Here is a 12994-nt window from a genome sequence, read left to right as displayed (position 1 = left end):
TCCATGGACACACTACGCAGACTTTGTTTTAAGGGGGGACCCCGGTTACGCCCTCCCACTTGAATTTGGTGGACTTCCAAAGGAACCCGGTTCCAATCAGGGGGATGGGGACGTTCCGGGTACAGTTCCAGGGGTTCAAGGGACTGTTTGACCTGATAGTGGTGGAGGGAAACCTGGTCAGTCTGCTGGGATGGGCCTGGTTTGCGCCTTTGGGTGTCACGGTTGGGATCAGGGGAGTACTTAAATGTGGTCTGAGGGATTTTTCAGAGATTTTCGGGGAGTTTCTGGCTGTTTTCGATGGGACTTTAGGTTGCTACAAGGGCCCCCCAGTCTCCTTACAGTTAGACCCCCTGGTGGCTCCTATCCAGATGCGGTTCCGCACAGCTCCACTTGCCATATGGCCAAAAATTGATGTGGAGCTGGACCACTTGGTGGCACAAGGGGTCCTGGAGCCAGTCCCACACGCTATATGGGAAACGCCCATCGTGACCCCCCTCAAGCCAAACGGCGAAGTCCGCATCTGCACAGACGACAAATCCACAATTAATAAGGCCCTCCACGACCACTTCTACCCGGTCCCGGTCGTTAGTCATGTTCTGGCCTCACTAGCGGGAGCTAAGATTTTTGGGAAACTAGACCTGGCACAAGCATATCAACAGCTGCCGGTTGATGAGACCACGGCCATGGCGCAGACCATAGTCACCCACAGGGGGGCCTTTAAGGTAAAGAGGCTACAATTTGGCGTGAACGTAGCCCTGGGGATTTTCCAACTAATGGACTCATTGTTAAAAGAGATCCCTGGGGTGATGCCGTTTTTCGACAATGTCTGGATCGCCGCGGCGTCCCCCGACGACTTCACCTCCCGCCTCCACGCCGTCCTGCAATGCTTTAACTCGGCTGGCCTCAAAGTGAAACGAGAGAAGTGCCTCCTCAGGGTTTCAGAGGTGGACTTTCTGGGGTTCAGGGTAGATGCTACCGGCCTTCATCCAACGAAGGACAAGGTGAAGGCCATCGTGGAGGCTCCCGCCCCCACACGCAAAGCGAAACTACAGGTGTTCTTGGGACTAATAAACTTTTATCACGCCTTTTTGCCACACAAGGCTGCGGTAGCAGAGCCCCTACACCGGCTACTGGATAAGTCGGCCACTTGGACATGGGGCCCGAGGGAGGAGGCGGCATTCAGAGGGATGAAAGCGCTTTTAATTTCTAACGACGTACTAGCCACTTTGACGAAATCCTCCCAGTGGTCCTTGCGTGCGACACTTCTCCCTACGGCATCGGTGCAGTGCTCGGCCACGTCCTCCCTGATGGCCGCGAGGTTTCCATGGCCTACTACTCACGAACTTTAACGGCCGCAGAGCGTAACTATGCGCAAATCTACCGGGAGGGGTTGGCGATCGTGGCAGGGGTGAAAAAATTTCACAACTTCGTTTACGGGCGCCCTTTTACAATTTTTATGGACCATAAGCCCTTCTTAGGCCTCTTGGCCGCCGACAAGCAAACGCCCCAGGTCTTGTCACCCTGGGTACTCCGGTGGTCCCTTTTCCTGGCGGGCTACCAGTACTGCTTGGAACACCAGCCGGGCTAGGCAATGGGTCATGCCGACGCTCTGAGCTGGCTACTGCTGCCTGTCGCCGACGCAGATCCCGCCCCCACACCAGGGGTCCTGCTTGTCGAGGATCTTCCTGAGCCTCCTCTGCACGCTGCCGACATCACGGCCAAGTCGACCCACGACCCCCTCATCTCCCGGGTCTTGGGCTGGGTGGTGAGGGGTTGGCCCGCGTCCGCCCCGGGGGCCGAGTTTACAGCTTTTAGCACCCGTAAGGATGAGCTATCAGTGCTGAAAGGGTGCCTCCTGTGGGGAGACCGGGTCGTGGTCCCTAGTGCTCTGAGACAGCGAGTCCTCACAGCTCTCCACAAGGCACACCCCGGCATAGTGAGGATGAAAGCTCTGGCCCGGAGTTATGTGTGGTGGCCGGGAATCGACACCGAGATTGAGTCCTGGGTCCAGAAGTGCCAAACCTGCCAAGAGGTTCGGCCCAACCTGCCAAGCGCACCGACGCAGTCATGGGAGTCAACCCGCAAACCATGGTCCCGGCTACATATCGATTTTGCCGAGCCATTTCAGGGACTGTTATTCTTGGTAACGGTTGACTCCTACTCTAAATGGCTGGAGGTTAGCCCCGTGTCTACCACATCCACAAAGGCAGTGATCAGAACCCTACGCCGGATCTTCGCTACGCATGGCCTGCGTAGTCTCAATAGTCTCAGACAACGGGGCAGCCTTCACGTCAGCAGAGTTCCAGGAGTTCCTACAAAGAAACCTGATTAGACACATCCACTCGGCACCCTTCCACCCCGCAACCAACAACCAGGCCGAACGGATGGTGCACACTGCAAAGGAAGCCCTGAGCCGGATTTCAGAGGGGGACTGGGAGTTCCGCTTGGCCCGTTTCCTTTTGACCCAGAGAACCCCGCCTCCGGCCACAGCCCCACTGAGCTCCTGATGGGCCGGTGCCTGACAACGCTGTTGGATCGACTGCACCCAGACCGAGCGCCGGACGCAAGGAAGTTGATCGAACAGCACGAGGCTCCGAGAGGGTTCTTCCCAGGGCACCCTGTATTCCTCCGGAACTACGGGACTGGGCCTCCATGGATCGCAGGGCAAGTCACCAATGTCAGGGGCCCAGTGTCCTACGAAGTGTTGACAGATGACGGACGAATTCTACAAAGGCACATTGACCAACTACAGAGGCGACAGTTCCCGGAGGCAGGCGAAACCCCTCAGTTAACGGCAGGAGTGGGAATGCACACTCCAGAACCCAGGGGGCAAGCTGACGCCCCCATCCAAGAGGAGTCCATGCCGAACGAGGCACCCCCAGGAGTTCCCGAACCAGCAGCCCAACAGCCATCACCCCAACTGGCGCCACAACCCCCGGTCCCCGCGAGTCAACCGGAACAGGGATCAAGGGAACCAGTACCAGCCCCCAGGCGTTCCCTCTGTGAGCGCCGCCCCCCCGCCTACTTGCAGGACTACGTCACATAGGTAGGGTCTAAACTATGGAGGGAGAAGTGTTATGTACGTGGACCGCCACTAGGGGTCCGCGGCAAAGACTGGAGCTTGGCTCCCTTGGACAATAGGAACATAGGATCCTAGTTCCCCCCAGCCCCAACCAATAGCCACTCTGGTGGGAAATTCAAACCCTCCAATGGACTAAGGCTGTGTTGGGTGGGTGTGTATATAGTTGGCCTTGCAGGGCCATTTTAGTTAGTCTTGTGTTAAGTACAATAAACATGTGCAAGAGCATGTTGTCATCCGAGTCCTCCATGCGGCGAACCCAGTACTTTTCACTGTGCATGCTGACATATGAGAATATGTCAACATAGACTGCAGACAGGGACTTCTGGAAAGGTCTGAAAGATAGCCACATACAAGATATTGGAGTCCAAGGGGTAATAAGGAGAGGCAGCACCTTTGTGCTCAATACCATTCTGATAAAAAGAAAAGCCTTCGTTCTGTGAGAGCACTGTGTGCTTTCCCTTGGTACTTCTACAATGTGATTGTCTTCACTTGTCCCTCTTTCAATTCATATTCCTTCTGTTACCATTCTTGCTTCAGGGTGAGTAAAGTGTTGTTTGACAAATGTCCTGAAAGCAGCTGTAAGATCCTACAATCCAATTTGCATTAGGTGACACACTGTAGAGACTTAAAAACTCAAAAAAGCTGATGGAAAAAACCTTCAGTGTCCCACCCTTCTGTTCCAAAGGCAGGTTCCTCCAGCCCAGCCCTCCAGCTCTCTCCATGGGATTTTTTATTGGGTCTCATAAACTTTCTGAAGCCATCAATTCCATTTCGCCTATATCGATTTCCTTGTTTGCGATCACTGACTTATAGATCCTCAACACTCAACAACCAAATCTTTAATGTATAAAGCCTCTGTTTTTGTTTACTTGCAGTATTTACTAGTATTTACTAGTATTTACTAGTTAAATACTGCCTTTCTTTAAAATGTTTATTTATTTCAGGCATTTGTTGTCACACTTTCCCAAGGGTGGCCCAAGGGTTTTCCACACCCTAGGCAGGCCAGCCCAAATACCACCACCACCCAAGTCGCCAAGCAGCTGGGCAGCCAGGTCTCACTTGCTCACTGATGCAACAGGAAAATATGTCAACAGTTCTATACAGGGCACTTTTTGTAGTAAAAGCCCAGCAGGAACTCATTAGCATAATGGGCCACACCCAACAGCAGAAACTCATTAGCATATTAGGCCACACCCCCATGTTACCAGAAGTGTGGTCATCTAGCCACACCCACCTTTTGCTTCTTATTCTGTTAACCTTGTTTGTTGACAAACATTTTTGACAAAACAAATCAAACTTTTTTTAAAAAAAGTTTCCAATTCCATACTTTTAATAATTCATGTTATATTTATTTTAAAAATAATGTTAACAGTAACATAAGCAAACATCTCAATAAATACTCTGGAACTTGGAAAACTATACTGAAATGGTGAGATAAGTATTAAATCTAAGTTTAGATTTAAACTTAGTGCCATCAGGAGGTCCAACAGTGGGAGGGCTTCTAGTGTCCTGGACCCACTGGTGGGCCTCCTGATGGCCCCTGGTATTTTTGGCCACTGTGTGACACAGAGTGTTGGACTGGATGGGCCATTGGCCTGATCCAGCATTGGCTTCTCTTATGTTCTTATATAAACTTCATACTTATCAAGGTGAAAGGAAACACTAGTTCACTATTTAAGGTAAGATACTAGCACCTACAAACAAATATGCTAACTATTTAAAAAAAACTGCAGGTGGGAGGTCTCACATTAGATTATACATACTAAAACTGCTTTAACCCGGAGTATTTTGATACCAGGTTCCCAAGTGGTGTTTTCCTGATTCTCCAGTTCCAGCCACACTTTTCTGACGTCTGATCGCTCCTCCGGTGTCGAGCCACTTTCTGTTTAAAACCCCTCCACGCTCGAAAGCTGCCTGAGGCTTCCGCTTTTCGCCCGCCATTTTTTTCAAGCGTTGGTAGTGCGCGCATAGGTGAAGTTCCACCACTGCGTTATTAGAAACAATGTTTAAACGGTGCCTAGTTTTAGCATGTAGACGAGTTCAGGATCTCACAGAGGCCAATTTTGGGGTAAACGTTTAAAGGGAAGTGTTCCTTTAAAGTTTAAAGGGAAGTGTTACAGCAGTCGGGTTGAAGTGGAAATCACTGTTCTGCGCACACGCGAAAATTTTAGTTCTACAGATGGCCACCTGTATGCATGCCCAAACTGAGAGAGAGAGAAAAACAACACCGACGCACGCTGTCACGAACGCGATACTAGGCCAGGCAAGAGCGTCCAAAGGCAGTCCAAAGTCAAAACCGGGCAAGCAGCAATACCGAGAGACCAAGTCCAAATCACCAACCGTTAGAGTAGTCATTAAAGCCAGAGTCCAAAGAAGTCAGAAGTCAGAAGCCAGAGCGTCAGTGGTCCGAGGTATAGATCAGGGGCAGAGTCATACAAGCCAAGGTCAGGAGCCAAGAAGTCAAGACGAGGAGCAGGAACAGGAACACGGGTGGTGAGGTGCAGAGCTTCGTCCAAAATGACTAGTTGCTAGCACAACTAGTTGGCATGAGTGCGGGAGCTAAATAGCCCATCAGGCTGTTGGCAATTAGCACGCCCTGATTGTGTCCTGGCTCCCACTAGTACTCAGGGCTAAATGACTGCCTACCGCGCATGCGTGCATCCCACCGCTGGTATGCCATGTCCCATTGGCGTTGTTCCCGCAGATGGGATACCGGTGGGAGCGAGTCAGGGGGTGTGTTGCTCCGGTGTGTGTCTGCTTCAGATGCTGCTGGAGCAGTTTCCGTGGCTTCAGGTGCAGGGTTGTCAGGAGCCAGGAGCTCATCCCCGGCAGTACTTAGGTCTTCTGCTGGGGCCAAATGCTCCAGCAGTCCAGCAGTCTGTTGATCTTCTGCTGGGGCCAAGTGCTCGGGTTCAGCAGCAGCCATGGACTGCGGGGAGTGGTGTGGCTGCGCAGAGATCTGGAACAAGGAGGTGAGTGTGATCGTGATTCTCCAGGTTAAAAACGACCACATCAGGACCGGAGCCATTTAAACTGCTCCCAGCACGCCGTCTGACCGCACCCACTGAATGTGTCCTGAGATAAAATACATCTTCCAATCTTCCCCTAAATATAATACCCATTGTGGGAAGAAATACAACAAGTTCTAGAAAGAAGCTCCAGGTGAGTGTCCCAGCTGTGTCTGCTGGGGCAACGGAGGGAAGGGGAAAATAGAGGGAGGTGAGCCATGTTTATTTTCTTCTGCTTAGTTATAGGGCAGGGCTGCCTCAAGTCATTCTGCTGCCCCTAGTGGGTAATATGGGAGCAGAGCCACATGGTAACAGGTATGGTTCCCTCCATCTCTGACCTTATGTTGATTTTGGGCTATGCAGTGGCCGCTAAGGTAGAAAAGCACCTCCTCCTAGGCCATGTTTGCTGGGTTCCAGGGGTCTGGAAAGCGGGTCAATAGCCAAGGGTTGCCAACTCTGCATTGGGAAATACCTGTAGATTTAAGGGGTAGAGCCTGTGGAGGGCACGGTTTGGTGTGGGGAGGGACCACTGCAGGGTATGATGCCATAGAGTCCACTGCCCAAAGCAGCCATTTTCTCCAGGAGAACTGATCTTGGTCATCTGGGGATCAGTTGTAGTAACTGGAGATCTTCAGGTGCCAGCTGGAGGTTAGCTTATGTTGATTTGGTACTATACCATGGCAGCTAAAGTAGAAAAGCCTCCTATGCCATGTTTTCTGGGTTCCAAGTGTCTGGAAAGTGGTACCCTAGCCAGTTACAGGGTTGGCAACTCTGGATTGAGAAGTACCTGTAGATTTGAGGGCTGGAGCCTGGGGAGGGCAGGATTTTGGGTGGGGAGGGACCTCAGCAGGACATAATGCTATAGAGTCCATTGCCCAAAGCAGCCATTTTCTCCAGGAGAACTGATCTTGGTCATCTGGAGATCTGTTGTAATAGCTGGAGATATCCAGGTGCTGCCTGAAGGTTGGCAATACTTAGGGGATGAAATGATGAACAGTGTTACCCCGTAGAGTTCTTAAATGTGCAAACACCAATAGGAATGTGTTTTCATACACTGAATGTGAAAGTTGGAGCTATTATTATGCTCCTGCAAAACCTCAATACGGAACAAGGACTATGCAGTGGTACAAAGAACTGAAAACAAATGTGATTGTTTCAGAGGTATTAACCAGTTCAGCATCCGGTAACATTATTTTTATTCTGCACATTGACCTTGTAACCTACGGACATTAACCTTCCATTTACATTACAAAGGCAACAATTCCCTGTAAAGCTTGCCTTTGCCATGACTATAAATAAATCACAAGGTCAAACGCTAGGAAAACAGTGACTACCCTCTCAAACCAGTGTTTAGCCATGGCCAACTTTATGTTGCGTTGTCCAGAGTGCGATGCTTTGAGGATGCAAAGGTTCACATTGTCCATGGACCACAGCAAGGCAAATTAATTGCCAATTCTGATAACATCTTCACCAAAAACATTGTTTACAGAGAAATTCTGCAACACTGATGACTGAATCCTCTATACCTCCTGGCCAGCTATACGTTGGGTTGTCCAGAGACCAACACAATGAGGATGTTACACTTCACATTCTCCATGCACCACACCAAGATGTAGACAAATAATTAATTCATACTAACTCTATATATACTTCATCCATGCAAAAGTCCACTACAAACCAAACACTGCAACACATAACAACCATAAGCAGCACAACATCTTGACTCAACCAACTATACAACCATCAATACCCAAACAACATATGCAGACTGTCACCCCAACATGCACTGCAGCCCTCTTCCTCCCAAATCCAGGGCACTCGCCCATATCCTCTTTCTAGAGCTCATTGTATTTATTCCCATAACGGGCCTTATTCCTAGTTTATTATAAATGTAGATAGTCCAGCAGCTATAAAGTTAGGAAGGAATTTCATTTGTTACTACAATACTTATGAACATCACCAGATACATAATTAAAAGAGTAAAGTTTACCAAACCATTTCAGTCAGTTTACTTTTGTTCTTCTATTGATACCGTAAATACAAAAAACGCTCCACCTTCAGCTTTTGGCTGATTTTCCCTTTCACACTCAAAACGTCAGGAATGCAGAATGGGGAGAAAAAGACAGAGATTGATTTCATTTTCAAGTGTTCACTCTTGCTGTTGGCAGGCCGAAATCATGACCAGCCTTTGTGTGTGTGTACTTGTTTCTTCTACAGTTGATCATTGTGGCGTGTGATCAAGGCCAACCACCGTATGAGACCATGCAGCCCCTCCAGGTGGCATTGGATGATATTGATGACAATGAACCTATCTTCCTGAAGCCGCCTGTAAGCAGGTCTATCCCCTCCCCTTCTGGACTTCACTGGAGTTATGGAATATCATATTCTCCTTGTTACTTTCATTTTTGGTGGACATTTTTAAAAATAATTTCATTTATATAATGGTGACATTTTGAACACAAAGGAGAAGTACCTTGTTCCTAAGACTAAGACAATGAGACCCATTGGGGGGGAAAGCAGCAACGTTTTAAGAGTAAAGCTGATGAAATAAAATGATGCCTTATTATAAATGCAGAACAATAGTCTTCCACCCGTGGGTTGGGGCACTCTGGTGAGTCACAGAGTCCCACCTTCTGGGTTGTGGTACCCTTTAGAGCTGTCGTTTTATTGCATTTTGAAAGGACTGGTGCTTAGGAGCATGCATACAGAGTAGCTCCCTGCCTCTTTAAAACCTACACTGAGAGGAGCATTGGGACAGGCTGATGAGGTCACTTGGTGGAATTCCTCTTTATTAGCACAGACAGGTTCAAAGACTCTGGCTGCTAATCTTTTGGTCACATGACTCTGATGCCATGTGTTTACCACTCAGTGAGTTCCTACTGGACCCCAGGAGTTAAAGTGGGTCCCAGATGTGAAAAAGTTGAAGGCCACTGATTTCTGACCACTGGCCAAACCATCTCAGCATTGTCCAGCTGCTATCCAGACTCTTTCTCCAGAGGTGTTTAATCCTAGAATCTTTTTAATGTGGATTCCATGGACTGAATCAGAGTTGAATACTTTCAAAGAATATACATTTCAGCATGTGGAATATATATAGGTAGTGTAAGAAAAAGGTACTCTGACCTGGATAGCCCAGGCTAGCAAGATCTTATCAGATGTTGGAAGCTAAGCAAGGTCAGACCTGGCTAGTATTTGGATGGGAGACCTCCAAGGAATACCAGGGTCGTGACACAGAAGCAGGGAAAGACAAAAACCACCTCTGAAGTCTCCTGCCTTGAAAACCCTATGAGGTTGCCATAAGTCAGCAGTGGCTCAGCGGCACTTTCCATCACTGCCACCAAGAAGAAGGCATGGGATCCGATGGATCTTCGACGTGGTCTCTGTGCTTCACACCCATGGGATCTAGTGCACACGCGCTGGATCAATCGGTGCTCTCTTTTAACAGATTTTCGCGCCCAGTTCCTCAGGCATTCGCAGGAACCCCACCACGCATACCCAGAGGGGTGGGCGCGGACATCCTGCCAGTTCCTTTCTTACCACAACATTGAGTAGACCTCTTCTTTGTCGGTCCGATCGGTTAACTGTTAGCTTTTGCCTCACAGCTCTTAAGAATTATTCCAAACCTTGCTTTACTTTACATTTTTGGTTGTTTGTTCTTCAAAAACAGTTAAAAAAAAGAACTTTATTATCTGCTGAGGGGGAGTTGCTCCTCCTGACCATCATACCCTCTGCATCTTTTGCCTCGGAGAGTCTCACCAGCCAGAGTCCTGTCGTCACTGTGCGCGTTTCTCCAATCAAACGCGAAAAAATCGTGCTGTGCGCCTTAAAGTGGCGCTGCTTGAATCGGCCCTTGCTCCTGTCTCAGTGATGGAGGAGAGACCGTCTACATCAACAGCTCCGGCATCGAGGCCTGTCTCCACCCGACCGTCCGACACCGAAGCTCCCGGCATCGAAGGGACACTCATCAGCCTCCACGCCAGTCAAAAAGAAGGCTAAGGCAAGTAAAGATCACAAATCCGCGAAGAAGGGCACGTCCAAGTCCCTCAAGGCAGCGAAAAAGTGGAAGGAAGCGGTGCCTGCACTGGGTGATGCCCCTATAGTGCCTCCCGCTCCAATGGCAGTATCGATATCGGAGGCCCAAGTCCCTCCACCGATACCAACCATCCAACTATTGGATTTCACCATCCAACAAATGAAGCATCCTTACTCCGACATCGAAACGGTAGAGCTCCTAAGTCGTCACATGCATTGCAGAGCCTTCTCCGTCTCCTTCTCTGTCGTCGACATCGACGGTATCGGAAGCTCCTGACATCGATCCACGTCAGCACTGATATACTTCATGCGATGCGCAACGTCACCCTCCACGTTGGGTCGCTCAACCTGTCGATATCGACAAATGAGACTACAGGGACGGCTCCCGCAGACAGGCTACTGCTTTGTCTACAAGACGTCCACGGTCCAGAAGTCGCTCCCCAAGAGTCTTCCTGCCCCTTCCACCACCAGTGTCATGGGATCAACGACAATTGAGGTACTTGTACGGGGCTTATTCACCATCCATGCTGTGGTTGACTCCGGCGGGCTATTCTGATTGGGATCGCTATTCGTCCCACTCTGTTCATAGGTTGAGATCGCCCCACAAGTCGAGACCTTCAGCATCTCTGTCATGTCCTCCTGTAGTCGATCCTTCACACCATACTGTGGAACCAAGTCATCCTCTAAACCCTCCGGTCACTCCAACCCCGGTCGTCGTCCAAACTAAACCCATCACTTATCAACAGGACACTTCGGTCCAAATACCACAACAAGACTCCTCTGACTTCATAGAAGAGGACTCAGATACGGAGGCTTCTGAGGCTCATACCTCTCCTGACCATACGTCTCCCAACCAGGATGTCGCTGAGGACTTACCCGTATCCCCATCAGACAACCTTACATCTTACACAGATCTAGTCAAAAGAATGACCCACTATGTCGTCCAGCAACATCCACAGGCAACAGATGGAGTTTATGATATAGTTCAGCTAGATAGCTGTTCCACCTTGGCATTGCCCATGTCGTCAGTCCTTCTGCAGGCAGCAAGGACACCATGGCTAAAACCTTTGTCTGCTCCGGTGTCCACAAGGCGACTGGACCACATGCACAGGGTACAAGAGGCAGATGCCCAATTCCTATTCTCACACCCTCAGCCAAACTCTATGGTGATTACATCTTCCTCCAAATCCAAGAGGACACATTCCACTCCTTCTGACAAGGAAGGAAGGAAATTAGATGCCATTGGCACACACTTCTACTCCATGGGAGCACTGGGAGTCAAGGCCACTACCTACCTGGCCTGTATGAACCAGTATCAATATACTCTAAACATGTCATTTTCCAGAACGATGGCCTCTGCAATAGCTCTCAGAAGACATTCCTGGCTCCGCAACACTAATCTCCTGATAGATACTAGATCCTATGTGGAAGATCTCCCTTTCGATGGCAGAGGCGTTCCTCAACTCATCAGTCTCCAGGCACACGATGGAGACCACGAACGTCTTCGAGAGGGCATAGACCCGCCTTTCAAAAACCGAAATTCGGTTCCGGACAACAAACTTCCCACACCAAACAGTCCAAACAATCCAAGCAGGCTTTTTGACTGCCCTGTCACCGAGTCAGCTCCTACCCGTCTGTTTTCCTTACTTCACGCTTGACGTCTCATCACCTTGGACGAGTGGGTGCTTTCCATCTTGACCCGAGGCTACAAAATTCAGTTCCACGAGAACCCCAATACTCCTGTCGTCGTCTCCACGCCCCCTTCCCCACCTCTCCTCGAGGAGGTGTCCGTCCTACTGCAGAAGGGAGCTATCGAACATGTTCCCCCACACCTCCAAGGGCGGGATTTTATTCCCAATACTTCACAGTTCCGAAGAGAGATGGAGGCATTCAACCCATATTAGATTTAAGGGAACTGAACCGTTTTGTGACCTACCACCACTTCTGCATGGTATCCCTACAACAGATCATGCCGTTGCTTCGGAAACACGTCTGGATGGCCACCCTCGACCTCCAAGACACATATTTCCACCTTACTATCCACCCCTTCCACCGCCAATACCTCCGCTTTGCGATTGGTCAACAGCACTATCAGTATACGGCCCTTCCATTCAGCCCGTCCAGCGCCCCAAGGGTCTTCACAAAGACTATGATTGTAGTTGCAGCTTTCCTCCGTCTCCAGGGTATCTCCATATACCCATATATAGGTGATTGCCTTCTGGTAGCGCATTCCAAGGACGCCCTGGTCTCCAATGTCACAGAGACTCAGGCACTATTGGAGAATCTGGGCCTGCGAGTCAATCGGCAAAAGTCTCAATTGTGTCTGGTCCAGTACATCGGCGCAATACTGGATTCGAAGACATGCATGGCTTACCTGCCCCACGACAGGGCAGCAGATATCATTTCCTTAGCCACCATCGTCCATATCCAACCCTCTGTCACTGCCTTCCAGATTCAGAGGCTGCTAGGCCTGATGGCTGCAACGACGTCGGTCCTCGTCTCTGCAAGACTCAAAATGCGCCCTTTACAGCTCGGGTTTATCCGCAACTACGACCTGTCGAAAAATGCACACAATGTCATCCTATCCCCTCTTCCCAGCATACAGGACTCTTTACTTTGGTGGACTATCCCTTCAAATATCCTTCAGGGAGCGCCCTTCCACCCTCCGTCACCCGAGGTCACCATTACAACGGATGCTTCCCTGACAGGATGGGGTGCACACTCCATGGGCCTTTCTGTCGGAGACAAGTGGAACACACAGATGAGGAAGCGACATATAAACTTCCTAGAACTCCTGGCTATACAACACGCTGTCACCAGTTTCCTCCCTTTAATCAAGGGAAAATGTGTCACGATCCTCACGGACAACACC

General features: G+C 49.7%; 1 protein-coding gene across 1 annotated transcript in view; it reads left to right on the top strand.

Annotated features, from left to right (window-relative positions):
- Positions 1 to 12994, top strand: part of CDH23 (cadherin-related 23) — a 797360-nt gene that overhangs the window by 755841 nt on the left and 28525 nt on the right. The window contains exon 54 of the mRNA XM_015422891.1: positions 8308 to 8418. Within this exon, the coding sequence (XP_015278377.1) occupies positions 8308 to 8418 (111 nt within the window). The remainder of the gene's footprint in view (positions 1 to 8307; positions 8419 to 12994) is intronic.

Source organism: Gekko japonicus, unplaced genomic scaffold (assembly GCF_001447785.1).
Source record: "Gekko japonicus isolate JY-2015 unplaced genomic scaffold, Gekko_japonicus_V1.1 scaffold49, whole genome shotgun sequence".
Taxonomy (NCBI): Eukaryota; Metazoa; Chordata; class Lepidosauria; order Squamata; family Gekkonidae; genus Gekko; species Gekko japonicus.
The sequence above is the reverse complement of the archived record's forward strand: the minus strand, read 5'-3'. Positions and strand labels throughout refer to the sequence as shown.